This window comes from Cydia fagiglandana, chromosome 25 (assembly GCF_963556715.1).
Source record: "Cydia fagiglandana chromosome 25, ilCydFagi1.1, whole genome shotgun sequence".
Lineage (NCBI taxonomy): Eukaryota > Metazoa > Arthropoda > Insecta > Lepidoptera > Tortricidae > Cydia > Cydia fagiglandana.
The window spans coordinates 6,424,480-6,452,037 of record NC_085956.1 but is presented as its reverse complement, the minus strand read 5'-3'; the positions used below and the strand labels follow the sequence as shown (position 1 = coordinate 6,452,037).

The 27,558-nt window shown below is 40.9% G+C and overlaps 2 protein-coding genes across 2 annotated transcripts; one reads left to right on the top strand and one right to left on the bottom strand.

Annotated features, from left to right (window-relative positions):
* Positions 1-99: 99 nt before the first annotated feature.
* Positions 100-19,948, bottom strand: LOC134677143 (aspartate--tRNA ligase, cytoplasmic). Its single transcript, XM_063535602.1, has 13 exons — positions 19,821-19,948; positions 19,009-19,129; positions 18,306-18,471; positions 16,763-16,898; positions 16,293-16,467; positions 15,546-15,690; positions 14,159-14,310; positions 13,718-13,884; positions 13,099-13,214; positions 11,612-11,766; positions 8,681-8,792; positions 1,772-1,831; positions 100-225 (listed from the first exon to the last, which is right to left on the bottom strand). The coding sequence occupies exons 2-13, from the start codon at positions 19,120-19,122 to the stop codon at positions 122-124; spliced, it is 1,602 nt and encodes a 533-aa protein (XP_063391672.1). The 5' UTR covers positions 19,123-19,129; positions 19,821-19,948; the 3' UTR covers positions 100-121.
* A 168-nt stretch (positions 19,949-20,116) lies between these two features.
* On the top strand, positions 20,117-26,647 carry LOC134676838 (uncharacterized). The gene is made up of 6 exons (XM_063535219.1): positions 20,117-20,446; positions 20,991-21,154; positions 23,052-23,227; positions 24,034-24,119; positions 25,413-25,563; positions 26,344-26,647. The coding sequence occupies exons 1-6, from the start codon at positions 20,358-20,360 to the stop codon at positions 26,599-26,601; spliced, it is 924 nt and encodes a 307-aa protein (XP_063391289.1). The 5' UTR covers positions 20,117-20,357; the 3' UTR covers positions 26,602-26,647.
* The last annotated feature ends 911 nt before the right edge of the window (positions 26,648-27,558 follow it).

The following is a 27,558-nucleotide window of genomic DNA, read 5'->3' as shown; positions in this document are numbered from 1 at the left end:
CTTACATCGCATAGCGGCGCAATAATATTGGAGCGGCGTTAATAATAGCGTAGGCGCCAACCGCCGTAAGGTACCTTTACCCGTGGGACGTCACATATGTCAATAATGTATAAGGTCTAGTTTACGGCGTCACTCGTTTAGGGTCGCGGGGGAACATGGAGGTCTTGCGGATGTTGTCCAGCCCCAGGTATAGCATCACGACTCGCTCCATGCCGATACCGCCACCTGCGAAAACAATATAAATTTAACGGCCTCCTAGCCTAGTCGGTAGTGACCCTGCCTTCGAAGCAGGAGGTCCCGGGTTCGAATCCCGGTAAGGGCATTTATTCGTGTGTTCATCATAAATATTTGTTCCTGAGTTATGGATGTTTTGTATGTATATATGTTGTATATTATATATATCGTCGTCTAGTACCCACAACACAAGCCTTATTGGGCTTACTGTGAGACTAGGCCGATCTGTGTAAAATTGTCCTATAATTTTTATTAAAAAAATATGGATATAACTTTCAGATGTATAGGAACGTGCATAAACTGTAGGGGGCAGCACAGGTGCTAAGTTTATCGGCGCGAAGTATAAATGTCAAGTTTATGCTTCCAATCTAGCCCACAAGATGGCAGAATCTACTGTGTACAAGGCTTCGAGCAACACGGAAGGGAGGCGGCATTCGCACTATTTCCCCTCTGCCGAGGTACAAGATTAGCGCGTCAATCTAATCTAGCGCGGGTAATAAAACTAATTGCACTTGGATTTTTCACTAGACCGAGTCCAGACGCGCGCGTGATCACTGCTGCACAAAAATGCCTGTTTGCTCGGTTTTTTGTTATAAAAAGAGGTCGGAGACATCAAATTTACAAAAAGAAAGTGTTACATTTCACATGTAATATTTTTTTTTACATATCATACGTTAAATTACATTTAAATACAATTATTATATTTTAGTCTCAAGTAATTGTTGGATTTATCGATTTTGCTCGCTCAGTACAAATTGCGGATCGGTCGAGCGACAAATCCGACTTCTCATCTCTCAGAATAGAATGACATACTTCAACGAAAATGTGTTAGTGTGCGTGTTGTGACACTAGTCACTCGTCCGTACACAAAAAGAGATCGAGGTTTGCAAGATTTGTCTTTGACGTGTGTCATTTTCTATGTATTTGTGTCGTCATTACAGATTGGATTTTGTATGTAAGTGTGTGAGAAATGCGACTGTGTGCACCTTTCCCCCCGCGAAAATGGCAGAAAGATTTGTACGGTAAGATATCGCTTGGGCCCCTCCCTTCCGACGTGTCGGAAGCCGGTGTTGCTCGAAGGTACAAGGAAACGAATGTACATGGACGGTAAAGTGTCATTCTATGGAACTTGCTAACTATGTAAACTAACCGCCATATTGAAATTATCTCTGAATGATGAATTTACTAGTGACTTTCGTTTACATAGTTAGCAAGTTCCATAGAACGACACTTTAGAGGACAACACTTGCTATGGCGTGAAGTGTCAAAGTTTTCGTTTCCGATTCAGGCCACCAGATGGCAGACTCCTATTCGCACGGTCCCTATAAGTTTGACAAAAAAGAGGAGAAATTAAAAAGTGGCAATACTGTAGTGTCGTCCCTTTCAAATCAATCTAAGAAAACGGGACGACACTACAGAATTGTCACTTTTTAATTTCTACTCTTTTTTTGTCAGACTATACGACGATGGTCCTCAAATATTAATCAATAATATTTATGGCAGAAAATACATTTTTTTAATAATGAATGCATATTACCTGCGTGAGGTGGACAGCCGAGTCTGAACGATTCGATGTAGGCCGCAATTTTGCTGATATCTGAAAAAAAATTATAAAGTTAGACCAAACTAAGTCAGCAGCTATTTTGATAGCCCAAACTGTGCAAGTGTTATTTTAAACGTCAAGCTTCTATGAAATGATGGCATCACAATCACAATTGGCGTGGGTCGCATGTACTTGTAGTGACGCGAGACGCGACGAAATCGAAGAGTGAGCCACACTTGGGCCTGGCAATTAAAGTATTGGAGATACACAAAACCGTTCACTGAGTTGAAAATATTGATTCATATCTTTCCTTCGCGGTGACATATATCACTCATTTCGCTCAGTGGATCTGTAGACTATATTACGAGTGTGTGAGAAAAGCGAATTACAATAGCTGTCTAAGTAAATAAGGAGAAACCCCACTTCCATGTAAATAAGCAAATTTAAATATAAAACTCAAAATGGATAATCAATATTACTTCTATTCCCATTACTGCCTAATAACACTATGTTTGGCGTATAATTTAGGCATAACTTGTCGTTATTTATTTATTTACCTTGGTTCAAAGTATATACAACTGCTAAAACAATCACTGGTTGTTATTGGGGTTATAGGTATCATAAATAAAATAATAAACACTACATGTGTTGAAAATAAAACTGTTTATTAAAGTCAATCATCCTATTTATTCACCTTATTATCAACAACTAATAAATATAATTACTAAGAGTAATTATTCACTAAGAGATGATTGAATTAATTAATCCATCTAATTAATCAAGTAAATACTTAATTATTATAATACATATTATTAATTATCAACATAGTATTTACTTAACTTTGAATATTCCTTTGGCGACGATTAACTCAGTGCTGATGCTCAAAGCAGACTGACCCAAATGAATTTGGTCGGGCCCTTTTATGCCCATCGCTAGCCAACCACTTGCACCTGGTTAATTATGCCACTTGTCATTCCACAAATGACGTCACAATCGTGGTTTCTCATGTACCTCGTCTATTTATCAAAATATCCAACACAAAATGATTATAACATCTTTTCATTAAATTCCGTTATACATAATTACTAATCAGTAATATAAATACATAATAAATCACTTAAAAGTAATGTACAAATCTTAGTAGTAGTTTAACTACTATATTATTATTAAAGTTACCACTACCCCTGTTTCTCTTATCTACCGTGGTTTCGTATCGTACCCACATAAATCACCAATTGTGTAAACTTCACGTGAAGTTGTGTTTAAGTGTTTAAATAGTGCAATATATTATCAACATTGGACTTCAAAGAGAAACAGGTCAGTTTCATACGTAATACAATTTGTACATAGGATAATAATATTCTAACACGGCCATACTGACTTGTACTTCGTTCCCGAAGTACACCTCATTATGGTCTGTTAATTAAGTATTGTATGATCATACAATTTGGATACCCATTTCTATAGTTTGGCCAGAGACTGTCTCATGTAAAACATAGATAGAAAGAATCATATTATATTTGCCTTGTGCTAGTACTAGCACCCAATAAAAAAATATAAGATAAACATATACATATATATTGCGCATCTCTCTTTTTTTTTTTCAGGCCAACACTTCAAATGCACCATTTATTTTTTTTTGCATTTCTCTTTCTTTTTTTTTCTTTTTTTTTTTCAGGCCAACACGTGTACAAATGCACCAGTTATTTCTTTTTGCATTTCTCTCTTTTTTTTTTTTTTTTTTTCACCATGGATTTCTCAACTTCATCAAGCATTCTTTCATACATCATTCTCTTTTTTTTTATTGGCCATAAAGTGATATATGACTTGCTCATAACATCACCATCATCATCGTCAGTCATATGACCAACCAACATCCATCTCTTACATACATCTCTTTACTTTGTCTTTTTTTTTATAATACATAAATTATCACCATAAGTATATAAACTTCTTAGTCCCATAGCAAGCTCAACTAGCATATGTTTCGGGCACTAGAAGACGATAGAGATGTATAAATATATTTATGCATATGTACGTAAATATTCATACTTATATACATTAAAAAAAAAACATTCACGGCTAAGGAACATATCCTTCCGATAAACACACAAATAGATGTACCCACTGGGTATCGAACCCGGGACCTCCAACTTGGTAGGCAATGTTATCTCTTCTTTTTTTTTGACAAATGAGAACGCCAACACATGAAAGTTTCCAATCCAAGACCTCCAATCTCCGTAAAAGTTACTAAGTTCTTCTTCTATAAGCTTACAACCACAATGAATAATGAACTTAAAAGTGGGGAAATAAAACTAAGCTTTACGTATCTGTTAAATACAAAATTAGTTTGGCATCTGGCTGGCATTAGACGGTCGGGGAGGCCTTGTACAACATGGAGGCGGTCAGTTGAGAAGGAGGCTGGCTCAAGTGGACTCTACTGGAAAGAGCTGGAAGTAGCCGCTCAAAATTGCGACAAATGGAAAATCATTCTGCGAGCCCTATGTCCCTAATTAATTTACAATAAATTATGTTTCAAAACCATTCTCCTGCCACTGGTAATGTTTATCCTACAAGGAGATCTTATCCTTTATTGTTTAACAGAAATAAACATTTTTTTTTCATTTTCATTCTATTAGAACTTCCTACGTTGGACCAACTACTAAGAATTTTATATAAACCTAACCTAACATAATTTTTAACTCCGTTCGGCCATCCCACAAAACAACTAGGTACTCTAAAAGTCATTGGTCAGAATTCTCTATAATGTATTCAATATGTATAGATCTATCTCTGAAGCTTCGATGGCAAAAATGCGGTTACATATAATAGGAAACTTACTTCTTTTCCTGAAATGTTTTTTTATAGAGCTTCGATCGTAACTGTATTAAACCTATTTAGCAGATAACGCGATATTCTCCTAGTTGAATCTTAATTGTGCAAAAGAACTTATCGTACAAAGGCGTACTTTTCATACAAAAGTCATTCTCTAGGACAGCGGTATTATGGTCGCATTTTATCACCCGCCATTCCATGAGTCACTCTAGCACTTACATTTTTGTTAGAACGTGACAGGCATGGTGGCAAATGACAAAGAGCCGACCGTATTAGCCCTACAGAAGGTCATAGGTACAAAATTGCCTAGTACAATTAATTACCACCTGACCATGTGAATGGTGGTACATATACATATAACGGTTTAAAATATTGTATAATTATGTTCCTTGCAAGTCAGCTAGACGAATTTTCCTAAAGGAATACGTTTATCTTATACTCATTAATCGATCGTACCTACTCTATGTTGTGTATTTTCCTTTTTTTTTAAATAAAGTAATTTTATTACCAAGAGAATATGTCCTTTTTATTTACTGAATAATTTTCATGTGCAAAACACTACCTTTCAACTTTCACGGTTTCAAAACATTATTTGGTAATACGGGACTTCAATTTTATTACCTCTGATAACCACAAGAACAACTGACTAGTCTACTTTTTGTACGACGTAATTGTCTAAAGTTGTCACTGAGGTATCTCTTATTTTTAGTAGTCATTTAATATTCAATCAATCAGTAAATTTATTAAGCTAACTGGAAGCATACTATCAAAAACGCTTTTATGTCAAAATTTTAAAACACGTATTACTATCTGTACACGGAACTCGCAGTAAGTCTCCTATCTTACGACGGTATGTACAAAATTGTAAATAACCGTTATTACTATTTATGCAAGTATCACGACTACAGACTGTTGTATATCGATAAGCTTACGAGGAGCTTGTAAATGAAGACTAAAAAGCATGCTGACTTTATCCTATACAGTACTTTACAACGACCTGACAATTGAATATTATTATTATTTTTTATTTACTGTTCTTACCTATTTAAACAGTGTCTTGTTAAGATTCTAATCGGTGAGTTAAAGCTATCCTTAAGATATGTGACTTCGATATCAGACTATTAAAAAAAAATTAACCTAAATAACTGGCATTATATAAATATTAAGTACCTAACAGATATTATATAAATATTCATTATCGTGTCAATCGTAACAAAAATAAGAAATAATGTGACTATTCAAATACGAAGAACGTACAAGGGCATTTTCACTTTCCCGTATACCGTTAACGGTCGGTTAAGAAAAGTCACAAAACCGACGATCAATATCAAAACCGTGACACTTAAATAAAGTATCAAATTCGTAACTAAACCGGCAGCTGAACGTGACTTGAAATACCTAACTTATGACACGCGGTAAGTTACAATTCAAATGCCCATTATATTTAACCGCTTAGCTAAATTCAAACGTAGTCTTTAATGGAGACCTCAAACTCTTCTAATAAAAAAAGATTAGAGTTGTAGCTAACTGATTTCGAAAAATAATTATCCGGGCTATAAATAACGTTATTTCAACGTTTTCACAAATAACCCTTTTTTTTATTATTCTTCTATTCAATCATTAACCAAATCGTCGTTTTAAATAGAATATATTTATTTAAGTCTCATTATGGCTGGTTACATACGACCGGTTATAAAAAGAGCAGATGTTTACGTTTATCCAAATCAGTAATTATTCGTAGGTAGTTTCGCGGTGAAGGTAATAATACTGATGTTGACGATGTTTAAGGTATTTCACATAAACAGTCCTACTTTTAAGTTAAACCAAATTTTAACATACCAGAAACAACATAGGTAATTCATCAGTCATCCTTCCAGAAAGGCGCCACTCCGCAGCGTCTCACAGGTGCGGCAGTTTCTGTTTCGCGATTTCCTTTAAACTGTTTGCTGCTGTTCTTCATAAAAAAGCGTCATGCTTAGTATACCAAATATCTTGTTTCACCTGGGGTTTTCACTGAAAGTGAGATACCAGCAGTGTCCTTGTGTCCAGTATAGCGCAGCATACAGTTCTTAGAGTTGGGTAGCGTCCGGCTTTTGACTAGCATAATCAGTCCTTATACTCGTACTGCTCCTGAAACATTAGTTTTGTAGGCATAGAATGTGTGTAACATCCCACTTCTGATGTGAGAAAAGCGAATTACAATAGCTGTCTAAGTAAATAAGGAGAAACCCCACTTCCATGTAAATAAGCAAATTTAAATATAAAACTCAAAATGGATAATCAATATTACTTCTATTCCCATTACTGCCTAATAACACTATGTTTGGCGTATAATTTAGGCATAACTTGTCGTTATTTATTTATTTACCTTGGTTCAAAGTATATACAACTGCTAAAACAATCACTGGTTGTTATTGGGGTTATAGGTATCATAAATAAAATAATAAACACTACATGTGTTGAAAATAAAACTGTTTATTAAAGTCAATCATCCTATTTATTCACCTTATTATCAACAACTAATAAATATAATTACTAAGAGTAATTATTCACTAAGAGATGATTGAATTAATTAATCCATCTAATTAATCAAGTAAATACTTAATTATTATAATACATATTATTAATTATCAACATAGTATTTACTTAACTTTGAATATTCCTTTGGCGACGATTAACTCAGTGCTGATGCTCAAAGCAGACTGACCCAAATGAATTTGGTCGGGCCCTTTTATGCCCATCGCTAGCCAACCACTTGCACCTGGTTAATTATGCCACTTGTCATTCCACAAATGACGTCACAATCGTGGTTTCTCATGTACCTCGTCTATTTATCAAAATATCCAACACAAAATGATTATAACATCTTTTCATTAAATTCCGTTATACATAATTACTAATCAGTAATATAAATACATAATAAATCACTTAAAAGTAATGTACAAATCTTAGTAGTAGTTTAACTACTATATTATTATTAAAGTTACCACTACCCCTGTTTCTCTTATCTACCGTGGTTTCGTATCGTACCCACATAAATCACCAATTGTGTAAACTTCACGTGAAGTTGTGTTTAAGTGTTTAAATAGTGCAATATATTATCAACATTGGACTTCAAAGAGAAACAGGTCAGTTTCATACGTAATACAATTTGTACATAGGATAATAATATTCTAACAAGTGAGTGAGACGATACACACCGTCATAAGTGCGACCAAGATGGCGAATCACGCGATACGATCCCGCCATGTTTTCCCGACACCCTCCGAGTTCTTCCGATTAGCTCCGAAACCTATTCGAATCGTCTCACTCATATGAGTGGAAAAGAGCACGCAAGGAACACTGAGATAGATGAGCGACTGAGCGAGTTAAAACTGTACTGAGTTGAAGAGTGAGTGAGTTCAGTCAAATGATACAGTTCATTTAAATCATTCACTCGTGAACGACACATGTCTAGTAGGTATACCAAAAATTCAATGTATTAAATAAATAAATAAATATTATAGGACATTTTTACATAAATTGTATGTATGTATGTATAATGAATCGCTTAATGATATAGACAATTTTGTTCATAGTTTGTCCGTTTTCAAGAACAAAGTTCGGCTAATTTTGTTTTCTAGTAATTGAAAAATTGTTTCTAGTTATATTTTGCATTGTTTTCTTACTTTATTTGCGTGTAGTATTCACAACTATACCTTCGGGTAATTTATAGTAACCTACTACCTTTATTGTAATAGTCAACCTAGTAACATATGAAACTTTAGGCCTATTTTTAAATAATTTTTGGAAGATTTATTTGTAAAAGGCTGTTTGTTTTCTAAATAAATAAATAAAAAATGACTAAGTCCCACGGTAAGCTCAAGAAAGCTTGTGTTGTGGGTGCTCAGACAACGATATATATAATATATAAATACTTAAATACGTAGAAAACAACCATGACTCAGGAACAAATATATGTATCATCATACAAATAAATGCCCTTACCAGGATTCGAACCCGGAACCATCGGCATCATAGTAGGCCAGACCGGTCGTCAAAATTAAAACGTTTGGAAAAAAAACGTACCTATCCCGTGATGTTTGGCCCTCTCAGTGAGGAACTCGGGGTCGTGTATCCGCTGAGCTCCGCTCAGGATCTCCTCACCACGCATAAACATGTCGTATGAGTTCGATGATTTCTGTAAATAACAAGAAACCGTTTGTAAAATTTATCCCGACTGTAATTTTTTGTCATCTGCGAATATCGGTTAAACATATAGGGTAGCTAAAAAATAAGTGCATTCCTGTTGCCAGCGAGGTTTTGTGTAATAGGGATGAATGTCGATGGACGGAGAGCATCTTCCTTTTGCTTTGGACGTAGTTTTGGATTTTTTGAAACCGGACAAGTGCGAGTCGGACACGCCCACCGAGGGTTCCGTACTTTTTAGTATTTGTTGTTATAGCGGCAACAGAAATACATCATCTGTGAAATTTTTCATGAGACCTGGTGACAGACAGACGGACAGCGGAGTCTTAGTAATAGGGTCCCGTTTTACCCTTTGGGTACGAAACCCTCAAAACGATTGATGTGTTGTGTGAAAGAGGATATGAGAAAGAAAGGAGTGCCGAGGTGGCGAAAGATAGAGGAGAGTGAAAGAGAAAAACATGTTGTGCCGATCGGTATAAGGGCAGGAAGAAGATGCGTGACGTACCGGGTCGCTAGGGTCCGGCATGGTGTAGAAGGGTCTCACGGCGAGGGGGTACTTGTCCAGGATGTAGAAGTCGGTGTCGTACTTGGCGCGCACCAGCCGCCCCAGCAGCTTCTCGTCGGGGGTGGACAGGTCGTCCTCTACTGTCACGCCTGTCACAACATGTCTATACCCACGTACCGGGTCGCTAGGGTCCGGCATGGTGTAGAAGGGTCTCACGGCGAGGGGGTACTTGTCCAGGATGTAGAAGTCGGTGTCGTACTTGGCGCGCACCAGCCGCCCCAGCAGCTTCTCGTCGGGGGTCGACAGGTCGTCCTCTACTGTCACGCCTGTCACAACATGTCTATACCCACGTACCGGGTCGCTAGGGTCCGGCATGGTGTAGAAGGGTCTCACGGCGAGGGGGTACTTGTCCAGGATGTAGAAGTCGGTGTCGTACTTGGCGCGCACCAGCCGGCCCAGCAGCTTCTCGTCGGGGGTCGACAGGTCGTCCTCTACTGTCACGCCTGTCACAACATGTCTATACCCACGTACCGGGTCGCTAGGGTCCGGCATGGTGTAGAAGGGTCTCACGGCGAGGGGGTACTTGTCCAGGATGTAGAAGTCGGTGTCGTACTTGGCGCGCACCAGCCGGCCCAGCAGCTTCTCGTCGGGGGTCGACAGGTCGTCCTCTACTGTCACGCCTGTCACAACATGTCTATACCCACGTACCGGGTCGCTAGGGTCCGGCATGGTGTAGAAGGGTCTCACGGCGAGGGGGTACTTGTCCAGGATGTAGAAGTCGGTGTCGTACTTGGCGCGCACCAGCCGGCCCAGCAGCTTCTCGTCGGGGGTCGACAGGTCGTCCTCTACTGTCACGCCTGTCACAACATGTCTATACCCACGTACCGGGTCGCTAGGGTCCGGCATGGTGTAGAAGGGTCTCACGGCGAGGGGGTACTTGTCCAGGATGTAGAAGTCGGTGTCGTACTTGGCGCGCACCAGCCGCCCCAGCAGCTTCTCGTCGGGGGTCGACAGGTCGTCCTCTACTGTCACGCCTGTCACAACATGTCTATACCCACGTACCGGGTCGCTAGGGTCCGGCATGGTGTAGAAGGGTCTCACGGCGAGGGGGTACTTGTCCAGGATGTAGAAGTCGGTGTCGTACTTGGCGCGCACCAGCCGCCCCAGCAGCTTCTCGTCGGGGGTCGACAGGTCGTCCTCTACTGTCACGCCTGTCACAACATGTCTATACCCACGTACCGGGTCGCTAGGGTCCGGCATGGTGTAGAAGGGTCTCACGGCGAGGGGGGTACTTGTCCAGGATGTAGAAGTCGGTGTCGTACTTGGCGCGCACCAGCCGCCCCAGCAGCTTCTCGTCGGGGGTCGACAGGTCGTCCTCTACTGTCACGCCTGTCACAACATGTCTATACCCAACGTACCGGGTCGCTAGGGTCCGGCATGGTGTAGAAGGGTCTCACGGCGAGGGGGTACTTGTCCAGGATGTAGAAGTCGGTGTCGTACTTGGCGCGCACCAGCCGCCCCAGCAGCTTCTCGTCGGGGGTCGACAGGTCGTCCTCTACTGTCACGCCTGTCACAACATGTCTACACCCAACGTACCGGGTCGCTAGGGTCCGGCATGGTGTAGAAGGGTCTCACGGCGAGGGGGTACTTGTCCAGGATGTAGAAGTCGGTGTCGTACTTGGCGCGCACCAGCCGCCCCAGCAGCTTCTCGTCGGGGGTCGACAGGTCGTCCTCTACTGTCACGCCTGTCACAACATGTCTACACCCAACGTACCGGGTCGCTAGGGTCCGGCATGGTGTAGAAGGGTCTCACGGCGAGGGGGTACTTGTCCAGGATGTAGAAGTCGGTGTCGTACTTGGCGCGCACCAGCCGCCCCAGCAGCTTCTCGTCGGGGGTCGACAGGTCGTCCTCTACTGTCACGCCTGTCACAACATGTCTATACCCACGTACCGGGTCGCTAGGGTCCGGCATGGTGTAGAAGGGTCTCACGGCGAGGGGGGTACTTGTCCAGGATGTAGAAGTCGGTGTCGTACTTGGCGCGCACCAGCCGCCCCAGCAGCTTCTCGTCGGGGGTCGACAGGTCCTCCTCTACTGTTACGCCTGTCACAACATGTCTATACCCACGTACCGGGTCGCTAGGGTCCGGCATGGTGTAGAAGGGTCTCACGGCGAGGGGGTACTTGTCCAGGATGTAGAAGTCGGTGTCGTACTTGGCGCGCACCAGCCGCCCCAGCAGCTTCTCGTCGGGGGTCGACAGGTCCTCCTCTACTGTTACGCCTGTCACAACATGTCTATACCCACGTACCGGGTCGCTAGGGTCCGGCATGGTGTAGAAGGGTCTCACGGCGAGGGGGTACTTGTCCAGGATGTAGAAGTCGGTGTCGTACTTGGCGCGCACCAGCCGCCCCAGCAGCTTCTCATCCGGGGTCGACAGGTCGTCTTCCTCGCCCACTGTCACGCCTGTCAAAAATATCATCATCATCATCAGGCTATATTAGTCCACTGCTGGACATAGCCCTCCCCTAAAGAGCGCCAAAGCGCCCTGTTTTCAGCTTGCTCGTTTGTCAAAAATATATTAATGGGTAAATCAACTTTTTCTTGTCACTAGTAGGCCCCATGGTTACGGCCTCATGGGTCACTCTTAAAATACTGGTTATGTCGTATTTAAATGAACCAAACTTCAATTATTTGGTAGTTATAAGGCCTTTCCATAATAGGACATCTACTAAACACGTTTGTAGAACATGGTACAGCAGCTCTTCTAAGAAACTATGCTACTGTTGTCTCCTGGCTGATGGGACAGAATAACAACAAGAAATAGTTGATCGACCCTGATATCCAAACATTCACCGCTGGACACTCCTGTCCATTAATTACGTGAGGACCAATACATTTCTGCTTACAAGTACCAGCTTTTATCGCTGACTGTACTTTTTTTCCACAGACAACTAAAAGTCATCGAGACAATTCTATAAACCACAATCACAATTAAACCTAAATGCGTTGTTTTATCACAGAATTTTTTATGGCCACCTCGTATCTCCATCATTAGATCACCTCGATGGTACCATAATATTGCATTACATATACCAAAGACATATGTAACTTCGTATAAGACGAATAAAGTCTAAGGAAAAACGTGCCTCAGAAATCAAGAAAAAGTCATTCTCGAATAGATGCCGCACACACCTTTAGCCTATTCTCGGGTAGACGGCGTGACGACACCGTTTCATATTTAACAATTTTAACACATAGATATCAGTGAATTAATGATATAAAATGATATAAAAATAATAAAATAATTAATTCATATATATATATTCATATATATCTTTTTTAGAACATTTTATACGTTTTCATTTTGAGTTATAGTCGTGTGTCGAAAGATGGCAGTAAATTTACTGTGACTACAAAATTTACAATGACAGGACCCCTCTATACTAACTACTCTTTTTGTATATACTGTATGCAAATTTTCAGCTCAATCAAAGAGTCATAATTAAACGAAGGCTTAGTAGTAGTGGTAGTAGTAGTAAAATATTACCATAGACTAGGAATCCTCTAGACCGAGTTTAGAGCAATTATTTCATGCAACCGATGATGCTAAAAATGCGGGGGTGCGCGGGACGGGGTGAGCGAAGTTCCGTGCCGTGATTAGTCCGTTATGTGACACGGACGTCACACAAAGACACTTTCGACTCGAACATGGAGTAAAATTACCGTATGCGTGGCAGAGGGGGTAGCGCGACTATGCTCAGTCTGGAGGATGTCTTGTCTGTGAATATTACTAACCAGCTTCCTTCAGCATCTGGATGGCTTGCGGGAACTCTAGCCTCAGAGGGGGGTCCAGAAACTTGAACGGCTCCACTTTGAACTGCTGGCCCACTGTCGCGATCTCGGCCGCGTACCTAATAGAAACACTTTTTAAAATAATCATAGAATACCATAGACCTAGTATTACATAGATGAGCTATACGCGTGCCTCCGTGAGGGACAAAACATACGCAAAGCGACAATATTAAAAACACGTTTTAACATTCCTGACAACATACCAAAAACAATCTACGTAATTCGGTCGGGTTATTTGTTGCCCACCATACTCGTAAACCATACAATTTTTTTGGTGGGGAACAAACAAAAAGTGAGACTGTGACAAGGACAAGCAATAATACCGCATCCTCTGCTACTCCTACTGAAATTTCCATAAGTGCATCTCGTTCGGTCGTTTGGCCCCTCCCCCGTGTCATCTCTATATTATTGTACCTCTATGTAGAATACCTATACTTATGTGTTATGTACATACATGAGCCGTGGCAAGAGGCCGGGACAACGCGTGCAGGAATGGAATCTCCTGGTAAATCGGTACGTCTTGGAGTCTATAGTAATCATCAAAAATTTTGCAGACACTTACTGGTCGCGCAGACCTCTGAAGATATCAGTGAAGGTCTGTCCGATGGTGTCCAGGACCTCGTGGTAGTGATGTTTGAAGGCCATCTCAAGGTCCAGACCCACAAACTCGGTGAGATGCCGATGCGTGTTGGAGTCTTCAGCGCGGAAGACAGCGCCCACTGTAAACACCTGCAAAGTACAGGTTAAAGATAGTATCTATATGTATAGATATATCTACTATACAGACACTACGCAGATACTAGACACTAGAAACTACACAGATACTAGACAGTTGAAATTTTCACAGATGATGTATTTCTGTTGCCCCTACAACAAAAGATACTAAAAAAGTACGGTAAAGTTTAGTAAAGTAGTATTTGTATGGAGACGGCCGCTATATAACGGCACCGCTATCCTAGGAAACTAGAGAATAAAGGTTCTCAGCTGTTTCCTTGATTGTTACCTTGTCGAAGTCAGCAGCAATGGCCATCTGCTTGTAGAGCTGCGGGCTCTGCGCGAGATACGCCGAACTCTTGAAGTAAGACACGGTGAACACGTTGGCGCCGCCCTCCGACGCCGCCGAGATTATCTTCGGCGTGTGAATCTCGACGAAACCTGGGAAAATAAATAAGGTAAACTGACTGATAGAGGTAAGGTTGACTGGTAGAGAATGCCTTATGGCATTAAGTCCGCATTTTGTACTATAAGGTTTTTCTTTTGTGCAATAAAGATTAAATAAATAAAATGACGGGTTTTACAACTGCAACACAGCTTAACCTTATGGCCACCATATTATAGAAGTCAACTGACGCGTTTCTGAGAAAAACAAATTATGACTAACGAAAATGCGGACTAATTATACATTATGACTTAAAACTTTATGAAAAACAATCACAGACAAGACATCTTCCAGACTGAGCTGAGACTCTGCCACATATATACGGTAGTTTTACTCCATTTACGAGTCAAGTGTCTTAAGTGACGTCCGTGTCTTTGAACGTATCACGGGGCGGGACTCTCTCACCTCGTCCCCCGCACCCCTGTATTTTTGGCAGCATCGGTTTCATGAAATAATTGCTTTAAGCTCCGTCTAGAGGATTCCTAGTCTATGGAAACAGTAGAGACCCCCTAAAAAGCATCATCCAATCAACCTATGGTAGTGGGCTCCTAACCTCGGCTGGTGAGAATGTCGCGGAACAGCCTGCAGACCCCTGCCTCGATCCTGAAGATGGCCTGGTTAGCCGGCGTACGGAGGTCTAGCACCCTGTTGCCAGCCGCGGACCTTGGGAAACAACAGAGAGCCCTAAAAGCATCCTCCAACCTATGGTAGTGAGCTCCGTACCTCGGCTGGTGAGAATGTCGCGGAACAGCCTGCAGACCCCAGCCTCGATCCTGAAGATGGCCTGGTTGGCGGGCGTGCGGAGGTCCAGCACCCTGTTACCAGCCGCGGTCCTTGGGAAACAATAGAGACCCCTAAAAGCATCCTCCAACCTATTGTAGTGGGCTCCTAACCTCGGCTGGTGAGAATGTCGCGGAACAGCCTGCAGACCCCAGCCTCGATCCTGAAGATGGCCTGGTTGGCCGGCGTGCGGAGGTCTAGCACCCTGTTGCCAGCCGCGGTCCTTGGGAAACAATAGAGACCCCTAGCATCCAATCAACCTATTGTAGTGGGCTCCTAACCTCGGCTGGTGAGAATGTCGCGGAACAGCCTGCAGACCCCAGCCTCGATCCTGAAGATGGCCTGGTTGGCCGGCGTGCGGAGGTCTAGCACCCTGTTGCCAGCCGCGGTCCTTGGGAAACAATAGAGACCCCTAAAAGCATCCTCCAACCTATTGTAGTGGGCTCCTAACCTCGGCTGGTGAGAATGTCGCGGAACAGCCTGCAGACCCCAGCCTCGATCCTGAAGATGGCCTGGTTAGCCGGCGTGCGGAGGTCTAGCACCCTGTTGTCTAGTCGCGTGTCCTGGTTTACGCGGATTTTCAGCGCTTCCGGGTCCTGAAATGAGACATTAATATAAATATTTATGCAAACAATCTATTCTATACTATCGTCCAGATAATAGGGTATTTTCCTACTAGTCAAATCAGTTACTTTTTTAGAACTGTCAAAACCATTAACTAATATGGAATTTATATGATACATTACATAATGACGTCACGGTCAACTTACCTCCTTATTTTTTTTTTTATTATGAATGGGCTTACTCATGGCCACAGACTAGCCGAGGCGTTATTTGTATCCGATTTATTAAATAGAACTTGTGCTTAAAAATAACTGCTATCTATGTTTTTCTAATAATTATCTGGCGCTTTATTTCATGCATGGTGTGACATAATTTATTTTTAAATACAGTCAAATACCCTATTCCAATGGGGTTGGCCGGTGAAAGTTTCAAAGCAGATGGCGCCATCATAGCGTGCCCTGTCAATCCCTAGAATTGTGTCAAATTATTGTTTTTTTAATACCCTGGATGCCAGCCCTTTAAGCCAAATCTCATCGAAAAAGGGGCAAGCTATGATGGCGCCATCTATGCAAACCTGTGACAGTTGCACACCCCATTGGATACAACCTGTGACTAGCAAGGGACTGCAACTCACATCCGTCTCCGGCCTGGCCGCGTCCTCGACCTGCAGCGGCAGCTGCGCGCGCGCCGCCGACACCGTCCACACCTCGACACCTGCCAGCTCCACGTCGCGCACGCTGCACGCCTCCACCGGGGCTGCGGTCTTCGCTACCGTCGCGAATACGTCCACAATGGATTCCTTTGTTATGCTGAAAAACAAGAATTATTGAGAAATTTTCATCTTCCTCGCGTTGCATTTTTTCCACGGCTCATTGGAGGTTAGGGTGCGCTTGGCAACTGAATTCCAAGAATTGGCGTAAGCTAGGGCTTACTAAAACTAGCGTTTTCGAAAGCGACTGCTATCTGACCTTCCAACCCAGAGCGGAAACTTGGCCTTATTGGGATTAGTCCGGTTTCCTCACGATGTTTTCCTTCACCGAGAAACGACTGGTAAATAATTATTAATAATAAAGGCAGACTGAGAAAGGCAGTTAGATTACTTACTTGCCAGTGAACTTGACCAGTTGCTTGCTCACTTTCTTCTCTTCACTGACGCTGACGAGTAACTGTACGGTGCTAGAGTTTTGACGTAATACAGCGAAGCACTGCTTGCCTTTCGCTCGGGAGGTTTGCAGACGGGCTGAAATGTTGTTTCAATTTAGATAGAAAGTAGGAAAGAAAATATGGTAATTTGCCAGTAACTGGCCACTTTTAGTAACTGGCCGCCCTAAGGCCCCCCCCACGTCTGGCGTCTTTCGAGCGTCGGCGTCTACAATTCTATGGCCGACGTCGACGCAACGTCGACGCAGCGTCGATGCAACTGCGCGCCGACGTCATTTTCCATAGCGCTGAACAGACGCCGACAGACGCCGACGCTCGAAAGACGCTAGATGTGGGGAGGCCCTAAACTAAAAATAAATTCTATTCAAACCAAGAACCAAGCCAACCAACCAACCAAGAACCAAAAACCAAGCCAGCCAACCAACCAAGAACCAAGAACCAAGCGTTATACAAGCGCCACGACATCAAGCGACTTGCGACGGCGGGAGCGATAACCATAGGTTGGAGCGAAAGGTCCGATCGCTGTGTCACGCTCCAACCTATCGCACCGTCGTCCGCCGTCGTAAGTCGCTCGATGTCGTGGCCGAGCCGTAAGGTGGCCAGTTATTGAAAGCTGGCAAGTTATTGAAACTTTGTACTAAAATGAATTCTATTTATAAGTGAATAGAATTCATTTTTAGTTTAGGGCGACCAGTTACTAAAAGTGGCCAGTTAATGGCGAATTACATTTATTTAACGCGACAACATATTACATATGGAAAAGAAGACATAAGAAAAATATTTATTTATTTATTTATTTAAACTTTATTGCACAATAAATGAAGAGTACAAATGGCGGACTTAACGCCAGAAGGCATTCTCTACCAGTCAACCATGGGCCAAACCGAAAGATCTAGTTGGTGCAGGCTCAGAATACTGGTACAGTAAATTTGGAAAGAAGAAAAAAAACACTAAACTATAATATATGACATTATATATACATGATGCGTAATATTATACATAAATAAATAAATATAAGTACGTAAATATATACACATATATAAATATATTTATATAAATACATATATACATACATATATATATATATATATATACCCACTGTAAACATCATGAGGACGACTTATGAATATTATTAATGATAAGATCTGAACGAGCTCGGTGCCGTCGATTGGACAGAAACGGCGCTAGACAGAGAAGCATGGCGTTCTTTAGTGTCAGAGGCCAAGATTCACTTCGGGTCGCTGCGCCACGGCAGTAACAGTAACAGTATAAGTAGGATTCAAAATTGTCACAATACTTCAAGGTATTATAAAAATCTTAATGTCTACATTTGTTCACTTCGAAAGCCAGATCAGAAATCAAGACTCAACAAAGAATAAGGTGCGAAGTTAGAATGACATTGGTACATCGAACCTCCACCCCTTCATATAAAAATAATAAATAAATAAAATAAAATAAGAATATTTACAAAGTTCTGTCTCCTCACCTCTGACCCACACACTCTTCCCGTCCAGCTTGACGTTCAGATCCTTGACATCAGTGTAGACCCTGTCCCGGTGCTCTCCTGTAGATTGGATGAGCTTCAGCACTCCGTACCGGCCTTCAGAGAAGTCGGCTTCCTGGAACTCCGCTTGAGGCTGGCCGGAAGCTGCCTATAATAAGGAAATTTAGGTTAATGTAGAAATTAGTTTTGGTCTGATATTATTTGTGGAGTATAGAAATTTTCTAGTCTATAGTTCATTTTTTTTAGCATTAGGAAGAAGGTAAGCGATCTGGATGTGTGTTTTAAATGAAAAACACTTTTTAAAAATCAGTTACTATGTATTACTTATGAAAACAGAAGAATATAAATGATCATATTAAATTCATAATTGTTAATTATTTTTAAAACGTGTTTTTCAATTAAAAGACACATCAGGATTGTTTACCTTTTTTCTAATGCTAAAAAAACCAACTAATAGTACTTCTCAATTTAAAAAAATCTAGAAAAGAGTGTGATGCAAAGTTTTTGTCTATTATTACATATGTTATAAGTTTTTTTTTCATTACACATATTTTTTGCCAAACTGCATGACAGTTTGTTGGCGAGTGGTAGCACTCAACATTCTTCTTTAATCTACTGTGTAAGGTACGTAGGTACTAACAGCCGGAGGTGTTACAAGCTTACACGGAAAGTTATATATATATACCTTATATTCAGCCTTTTTTTGTTGTTTCTCAGCAGCCTTGGCAGCCTTCTTGGCAGCTTTCTTGCTGGCCGCATCTCCCTCCGCTACAGGCTTAGGGTCTTCAGATACTACCATCTTGAAACTGTAAATTAGATTTATTACAGAAAGATGATGTTGATGATAATGATGATGGATGATAGTGTAAATGGTTTATCAATAAGATATACATTGCCTGCTAGATGTTAATGCTAGTTAAGCCTATGTATGTTTTTATTGAATTGTTTTTATCAAAGAAAATAAAAACAACATTATTATGTAAGTTAATCTAAGGCTAGCCTTTATATTATTATGTTAAAACACAGTTAATACCACAGTTTAAAAAAAGATGGATGATGTAACAGAATGTAACTAAACTAACAATTAATATGTGTCATAGACTCATAGTAAACCTAATGTAATAATAAAATTTATTTTGAAAAATGTGTTTAAAAGTTTAATACAACTTCAAATAACTGTAGTTAAAATGTAAGAAAATAATAAACGTTATTAAATAAGGTAAAATAGTGTATTCTTATTAAAAGCTTACTTTTAAATGCACAACTATCACTTCATAACTCGGTTGTTCCACGTATTCCTAAATACAATGTAACCTTTGTTATCATTAATTAGCTCTGTTATTAGCCGGTTAACATATCTGCAGTTAGCGACATTCAAAACAATACGCCAAGGTTAAAAAAATAAAGAGTTTATGTCGACATAAAAGTGAAATACGATGCAACAGTTTGCGATCTATTTTTCTTTAATATAAACTATCCAATACGTGGCAAATTTACCTTTGACGTGAAGAGTGTTCTTCGAACTATTTGTTTTGACCGATTAAACGGCGAATAAAGTTTGCGAACTGATAAAAACACTAAAAGATTGTACAAATAGGTTATGTATGATAAGATGCGGTCACCCCTCTCCCGATAAGCGGAGAACTGTCACTGTCAAACTGACAACTAGTGTTGCCATGTAAAGACACAAATTTTCATCAATTATTTTGCAAAAAGTTTAGCAATTTAGCCACGCAAAAGGTTTTGCTTAATTTAATAACAGTAGAAATTATTTTAGCCAGCGCTATTGTCAGTCTGGCAGGTGACAGAACATTGATATATTTGGATCAGATAATCAGAAACGAAAATTGTACAAGCGTTTAAATATTGGCTGCTATGCTTAAAAATTTCCAGTTCAAAATGCGACAGAAAGACTACCAGCCCTAACTTGGAAAAGCTAGGGCATTTATTGTTAAAGTGTAGTTAGACTGTTGTTGTAAATTGTGTTAGGTGTATTGTTAGGTTACACATATTGTAAAATATCTCGTAAGAAAAATGCCAGTTTTCACGGCAAACATACCTGCGGATCTCAAGATTGGCGATAGAATAGAAATTGGCGGTAAAATCAAGAAAAATGCTAGAAAGTAAGTTGATCATTTATTCCTATGTATATAGAATCAGCACCAAATAAGATAGTGACAGGCTGACGGTTGAAATGGGCCAGTCACAGAAACGTCTATGGGGCCAGTATATCGCAACACATCCTAATGAATCTTATGATCCTTACGTACACATCCTTAGGACTATATACAATATTTTCATATTAAAACAGGTGTAAAGTCTTAGAGGAAATAAGGCACTAGAGTTTGACAGCTGAACTAGATGGCGTCATACGGCGCCATTTATGCTTTGTGGCAATTTTATTGTCAGACATCTACTTTTTACAGCCAAGCTGATTAAATTCTCCGATCGAATCGGACCGTGCGGACGCAAACGCCAATTTGTTTTTTTGCGTAATGGTACGGAAACCTTCATGCGCGAGGCCGACTCGCACTTGGCCGGTTTTTCTTAGACATTATGTCTTTTACAACTAATTTTTTCTATAGTTTGTCAAAGGACTGTCTTATTGCAATCATAGACAGAGAGATCATACTAAGAAAAGGATAAGTATAGTTTATCTGTTTTCAGAATGTCAGTGAACCTGTGCGCGCAAGAGGGCGAGGAGCCCCGAGACGTGGTACTCCACTTTGACGTGCGCTTCCATAGAGACAACATCATATCGCTGTCTCGCAAGAACGGCCTGTGGATAGGAAGCGGGAATTATGACACCAACTACAACATGTTCGTGCCTGGTCAGTATACTCAGTACTAGGTTATACTTATACCACATAGTACTACCGTGTGGTATTCCACTTTGACATGCGCTTCCATAGAGACAACATCATATCGCTGTCTCGCAAGAATGGACTGTGGATAGGAAGCGGGAATTATGACACCAACTACAGTAAAGGGCCAAAAATAATGCACATCAATATATGCAATATATGCAACATAATGCAAATGCACACAAAGAGGCAATCGGCTAATTTCGACTTCGTATAGCGATATCTGTGTCGCACACACCATGACGTTTGTTTTGTCAGTCATGGTTCAAATGCGAGAGAGTGCAGTCGCCTATCTAAGTCAATTATATATATAGAGCTGCTAAAACCCCTATAAAATTAAATTTGTACTATGGCATCTATAGGGAAAAAAGGTAAGCCGTTACTCTACCAGTCACGCGAAATTATCCACAATGTTTATAAATATTTTTTAATCTGAAGCCAACCAATTTAAAAAACATGAGGATGTTAATGTAAGTAATTATTTAGGTTCAACAGAGATTTGTCATTACAATATTACACTTTTTGTCGATCTTATATAAAATATATATTTATGAAGATTATTTTTCCCTGACAAGAATATAGCAATAATTAAAAATAGTTACATCGTGTTTTACAGCTCTGTATATTTCATGTGAAATCAAAACAAAACAACAATAAAGTACTTAGTTCTAAATTCAAATTCTGATAAACGACTAACCTAATAATTGATGTACATGGAAATGAGCATTCGTTTGTGTTCGGAAATGCGATGATTGCCGATGTGCATTCTTTTTGGCCCTTTACTGTACAACATGTTTGTGCCTGGTCTGTATACTCAGTAGGTTATACCACAGAGTAAATAATAGTACTATCGTGTGGTACTGCACTTTGACGTGCGCTTCCATAGAGACAACATCATATCGCTGTCTCGCAAGAACGGCCTATGGATTGGAAGCGGGAATTATGACCCCAACTACAACATGTTCGTGCCGGGTCAGTATACTCAGTAGTAGGTTATACAACTGAATAAATAATAATACTACCGTGTGGTACTGCACTTTGACGTGCGCTTCCATAGAGACAACATCATATCCCTGTCTCGCAAGAACGGCCTGTGGATAGGAAGCGGGAATTACGACACCAATTACAACATGTTCGTGCCGGGTCAGTATACTCATCAGTAGGTTATACCACAGAATAAATAATAGTATTACCGTGTGGTACTCCACTTTGACGTGCGCTTCCATAGAGACAACATCATATCGCTGTCTCGCAAGAACAGCCTGTGGATAGGAAGCGGGAATTACGACACCAATTACAACATGTTCGTGCCTGGTCAGTATACTCAGACTACTCAGTAGGTTAATTATACCACAGAATAAATAATAGAACTACCGTGTGGTACTGCACTTTGACGTGCGCTTCCATAGAGACAACATCATATCGCTGTCTCGCAAGAACGGCCTGTGGATAGGAAGCGGGAATTACGACACCAACTACAACATGTTCGTGCCAGGTCAGTATACTCAGTACATGGTGGGGGGAAATGACAGAACGGAATAGTCTTATGTATCTTTCAGTAGGAGTAGCAGCAAAAGAGCTATTATTGTTTGTCCTTGTCATAGTCTCACATTTTTTTATGATAAACCCACTTTGCCAGGGAGATTTTCAATGGAACCAACCCCGAAATCGCGAAGAAAATTAGGCTGTTTCATATATTTTGGCTGGTCCATTTGCTATGGGAGGGTCAATTTTATCGCGATTTCGGAGTTGGTCCCATAGTAAACGTTGCTCAGTATAATCCCATATGTCTATCTACTTATATTGTATATTGTCTCGTTTGTTTGTACGAATAAATTATATTCTATTCTATATTCTTTGACAGGCACAATGTTCCGCATAATCTTCGAGATTAAAGACACGGACGTGATCACGATCTACTGCCAGGGCAAGTTCCATTCCAACTTCCTGCCGAAGATCCCCTTGTCCATGGCGAAGTACATCGTGGCCTGGGCCGATATACAGCGGATCACGCATTGCTTTTTCCACACGGGAGCCAAAGTAAGAATATTCACTACTGTTGAGTACAGAGGGCTTTATGCAGGTGGTTGTGGCACGTGGCACGAGCGTACTTAACAATAGACAATACGATTAGCCGTCGAGCTCTATTTGAAAACTACCCACTATACCGCGAACCACGTTCGACGTGTTGCCTCTGTCGCACTTGTAAATTCATATGTAAGCATGACAGGAAGACAACACGTCGAATGTGATTCGCGGTAGGCCCTCAGTTATGCAAGTTTCCAAAAACAGTTTTGAATGATTCACGGTTAGTTTCACTAGGTATATCCAGGGCCGTCTTAAACTATGCTGGGGTCCTTGGGCACAATGTGAATTTTAATTCTTTTGTGCTGAGCGTTCCGACTGAACATCTAGCGACCTTCACCAAGGAGGAGTTTTGGCCGAAGGGTGTCAAGTTCCGGCGATTCCGCGGCCGGCTCCCTGACACTGCGGGGTTGCGAACTGCGTCGCAACCATAATTGTGTTTTTAGTTTTAAGATATATTTTGTAATAATAGTAGTATGCTAGTTTTAAAGTATTTATCTATGGGCCAATAGTTGCCTGAAAATAAATGTTTTCATTCATTCATATAAGAATTTGGGGCCCTTTTGTAAAGTAAAGAAAGTTAATTAAACTAACATTTTTCTACTATGATCTTCTATTTATTATGAGTAATCAAATATACTGTTTCTGTCGGTCCTTCGGGGCCCCCTGAGGATGGAGGCCCTGGGCACGGGCCCCGTGTGCCTTATAGTAAAGACGGTAAAGGTCCCAGGACTAGGAGCATGTATTGTCCTTCTTCGCAGGCCCCTGGCGGAGATCAGCCCCCCGTCGCACCTGTGATACCGCGGGCCCCCGTGGCCCCTGCTATTGGGCTGGAAACGAAACGCAGGTAACCGCTTTTGGTATCATCTAATAATTCCTCTGTAGCGCAAGGCATCCATATAGTACAAAGGCTGGCTACAGCTTGGCAAAAAAAGAGTAGAAAGTAAAAAGTGGCAACACCGTAGTCCCGTTTTCTTATATAAATTGGTCTGAAAGGGATGACACTACAGTGTTGCCACTTTTTAATTTCTACTCTTTTTTGCCAAGCTGTACATGGGTTATGATGACCACTAACTTATGTGCTAAAGTTAAAAAAATAAAAATATATAAACCATTTATTCACGGAACAGCATATTTTTACATAATAGGTACAACCTCCGCCAAACTGTATAAGTAATAGTTAGTTGGCAGAAATAGGCTCCTCTTGCTTGCTTGTTGCTTTTTCCCATCGTAGATAGGAGTCTCCAATCTTTTTGCCCCGAGAGCTAATAATTGGGCATTTCTATTTAAAGTTGTACCCCCAACTTGCATTTAAGATTTTGGAATTTTTATACATTTTCCGCTCAGAATCACGAGCTCTTTCGATCGTTATACGAGAAATAAAGTGTCCCCAAAAGTTATAACATTTTTTGTCCGTTTTGTTACGGTCCTAGAAGGTTGTATTAAAAACCGTAACCAAACGGACCAAACATTTAGGAGACACTTTTCTTATCAGTAAAAATGGGAAAAGCTCGTGATTCTGAGTAGAAATAATAACAAAATTCCCAAATTCAAAATTTTGGTATAGTCGCCATCATATATATCGGAGCGGCTAAAGGGGCTCACAAATATCTGAGCACGCCTCTATTGTCAAGGCGTTAGAGTGCATGTTCAGATATTGTGAACACCTTGGCCGCTCCGATATATCTGATGGCGACTGTACAAGTTTAAATATAAATACCCAAGTCCAAGTAGGTACCTTAGATGAATTCGTGAATGCCAAAACTTGAACTTTTATGGCAGCTTTAGGTCTTCTGGGTGTCAGGCTTTCTTCCCGAGGACTAGATTGGAAGGTCTTACTGGCCGGACCTATTACAGGACTCTCTCGTAGGCACGGACAACCGTGGCAACAAGAGTCCATAGGCTTGTGTCCTCCACCACACCATCACCATCACCATCTGACATTCTTACCACCACCGTGGTATAAAAAAAGTAGTGGTGGATTTGTAGTGTTGGCCCTAGGCCCCAGGCCCTGTCGTAACTACTAGCCGCCCCTTTCTCAGCACCCACCTATAGACTGCCGCCCCTAATATCTTGCCGCTCTAGGCCAGAGCATACTAGGGCATATCCGCCACTGAAAGAAATCTTGTGTTTAATACAGCACTCGTGTGAAGAAACATCCTGTCCAGGACTGTCCACAGCTGCGCTCGTCAGAGAGCTCTGACGACGAGCCGTCGGTGAAGGTCCGGCCGAAAGGCGAAGGCCGAGCTGACAAGTTCTTCTTCGAGACGCTCATGTGCCAACAATCAAGGGTATGTCCCGTTTTGCCACAGTATTAGGAAGGCGTCTTTTAGACCCAGTAGTCCAACTTCGAACAATTTATAATTCACGTTCGAAATTTAAAATCTCGAACACGCTTGCGCGCGACCGTCTCCCGAGGCGCCCCCCTTAGAAAACCTGCCTGCTTAAATCTGTCACGTCTTCTCTTTGTTTTAACCCGAGATCCACTCATTTCTTTAGCCAGATACTCATTAGCGAGCCGTAACCGTAACCGTTGCATGTACTGTAATGTAACCAAAAAAGCATACGTACAGTGTGTACGTGGTTCGCAGGTTCGCGCAAATGGCTTTTTTTTTGTTCGATGTTGGATTACACGGTATAAATCGGTGTACACTGCACTTTTACTACACGAATGTGTGCACGAAAAATCATTTATGGCTGAAGCCTCGCTCCTTTGGAACTAAGTTGTGCTCCAACTGGTTTTTTACACAAAAACAGTATTAGAATCAGGAATTTCTATATAAAATTCCTGGTTCCATATAAAAACAAGTTCTCGCGTAATTATTCTCCATGTGGGGATGCATGAGGAGGATTTTTTAAGGGCTTAATGATCTATAAAGATTTGGTTCAAATTTCGCTCCAACAGAATTTTGGATGAGAAGAGTTGATGAATGTCCACTAACCAAACAAAAGTCCACGCCGTTTAAGTTTTCTAGCACTAATTAATATGTTTTTCATTATTGCTTTAGACAGAATATTTTTTATAGATAGTCAGGGTTGGACAGCAATTCAATTTACTTTAAATTCCGTAGGAAACCACTAAATTTGGCGGAGCGGCAGCAGATCCCCGCTACAGAACTACCAGCCGGGACCGCGTCAGGCCAGAATGTGCGAGAAATTTTGAACAAGCGCACGATAGCGACTACTCTGAAGATATTACTTCAAAGAATGACTACTCCGCGGCAGACGACATTGAAGTGTTGCCAGGTAAAAAACACATGATGCGGCGCGGGAAGTTCCCATTCAGCCAATTCGTCAATTTAATGGGGAAAACTAATAGGAGAAATTAATTGTTTGTGATATTGTGTTTGTTAAATGGTTTGTAAATATGGGTGTGTTGTATTTTTAATAGAATATATTGAGTAAGTACGATGTTTCATTTCGTACAGCTGGCGTATTCCCATTTGTCCCCGCCCTAACTTGACCGCCACCACGCGGCGGGGACAAAAATTTTGCATGAATATTGGCTCATTTTATTATCGCTATCGTAAACAGATATTTATACGACGATCGAATTTCAATGTCGCTATAGCCCGCTTGTGTGTGATACTTTCATGAATTAATTTCTAAAGTTGGTAGTAGAGGTATTATTGTGTTTCAGCTTCAGGGTCAAACCGATACTGGACCCGGATGCGGATGTTCCGGAGAAAGCAGATGAATAAGGGAAAAGACGATTCCAAGGTGAGTAAAGATTAAAAACTCCCATCGGTAATAGTATCTACGCAGGGTCGCCCTGTAAGACTCAAAAATCTTTCTGGTTTTTTTTCTACTGAAGTAATAATATAAACATGAGACTGATGAGAGTTTACGTAATTTCTTTAAAAGGTCATTCTCTTGAATATTTTATTTACTCAATTTTATGCGTATCACGTCGTGAGGGAACCCTATACTACATCTACAGTGTAATGTAATGAGAGTTATTGAATTTGAAATATAAAAATCTGCAATTTTAAGATGTCTTATTATGTGTTGTTTGCAGGAAATACACGTATTGAACTAGAAAATAAAAAGAAGTGATCCATTCCATTATTATCGGTACAATCCGTTTTTCTCTAAATACTGATGTGAAATTACAAGATTATCTTTAAAGAAAAAAAAAAGAAGTGGGACTGTTGTACAGTGAAGTGCAATCGAAGGTGCACAAATCGTCTAAAAAATATGTCACTCTTAGATCAGAGAATTAAAAAAAAGACTGGCAAAAAGAGTAGAAATTAAAAAGTGGCAACACTGTAGTGTCGTACCTTATA

What these genes read in the sequence shown, in the direction of transcription:
- LOC134677143 (XM_063535602.1), bottom strand. Translation starts at nt 19,122, where the DNA reads ATGGTAGTATCTGAAGACCCTAAGCCTGTAGCGGAGGGAGATGCGGCC. An exon ending in AAAAAAAGGCTGAATATAAG is followed by an intron (nt 18,472 to 19,008) that starts GTATATATATAT and finishes TCCTTATTATAG; the next exon opens with GCAGCTTCCGGCCAGCCTCA. An exon ending in CGGCTGTCCACCTCACGCAG is followed by an intron (nt 226 to 1,771) that starts GTAATATGCATT and finishes TTGTTTTCGCAG; the next exon opens with GTGGCGGTATCGGCATGGAG.
- LOC134676838 (XM_063535219.1), top strand. Translation starts at nt 20,358, where the DNA reads ATGCCAGTTTTCACGGCAAACATACCTGCGGATCTCAAGATTGGCGAT. An exon ending in CTACAACATGTTCGTGCCTG is followed by an intron (nt 21,155 to 23,051) that starts GTCAGTATACTC and finishes ATTCTTTGACAG; the next exon opens with GCACAATGTTCCGCATAATC. An exon ending in TCATGTGCCAACAATCAAGG is followed by an intron (nt 25,564 to 26,343) that starts GTATGTCCCGTT and finishes TAAATTCCGTAG; the next exon opens with GAAACCACTAAATTTGGCGG.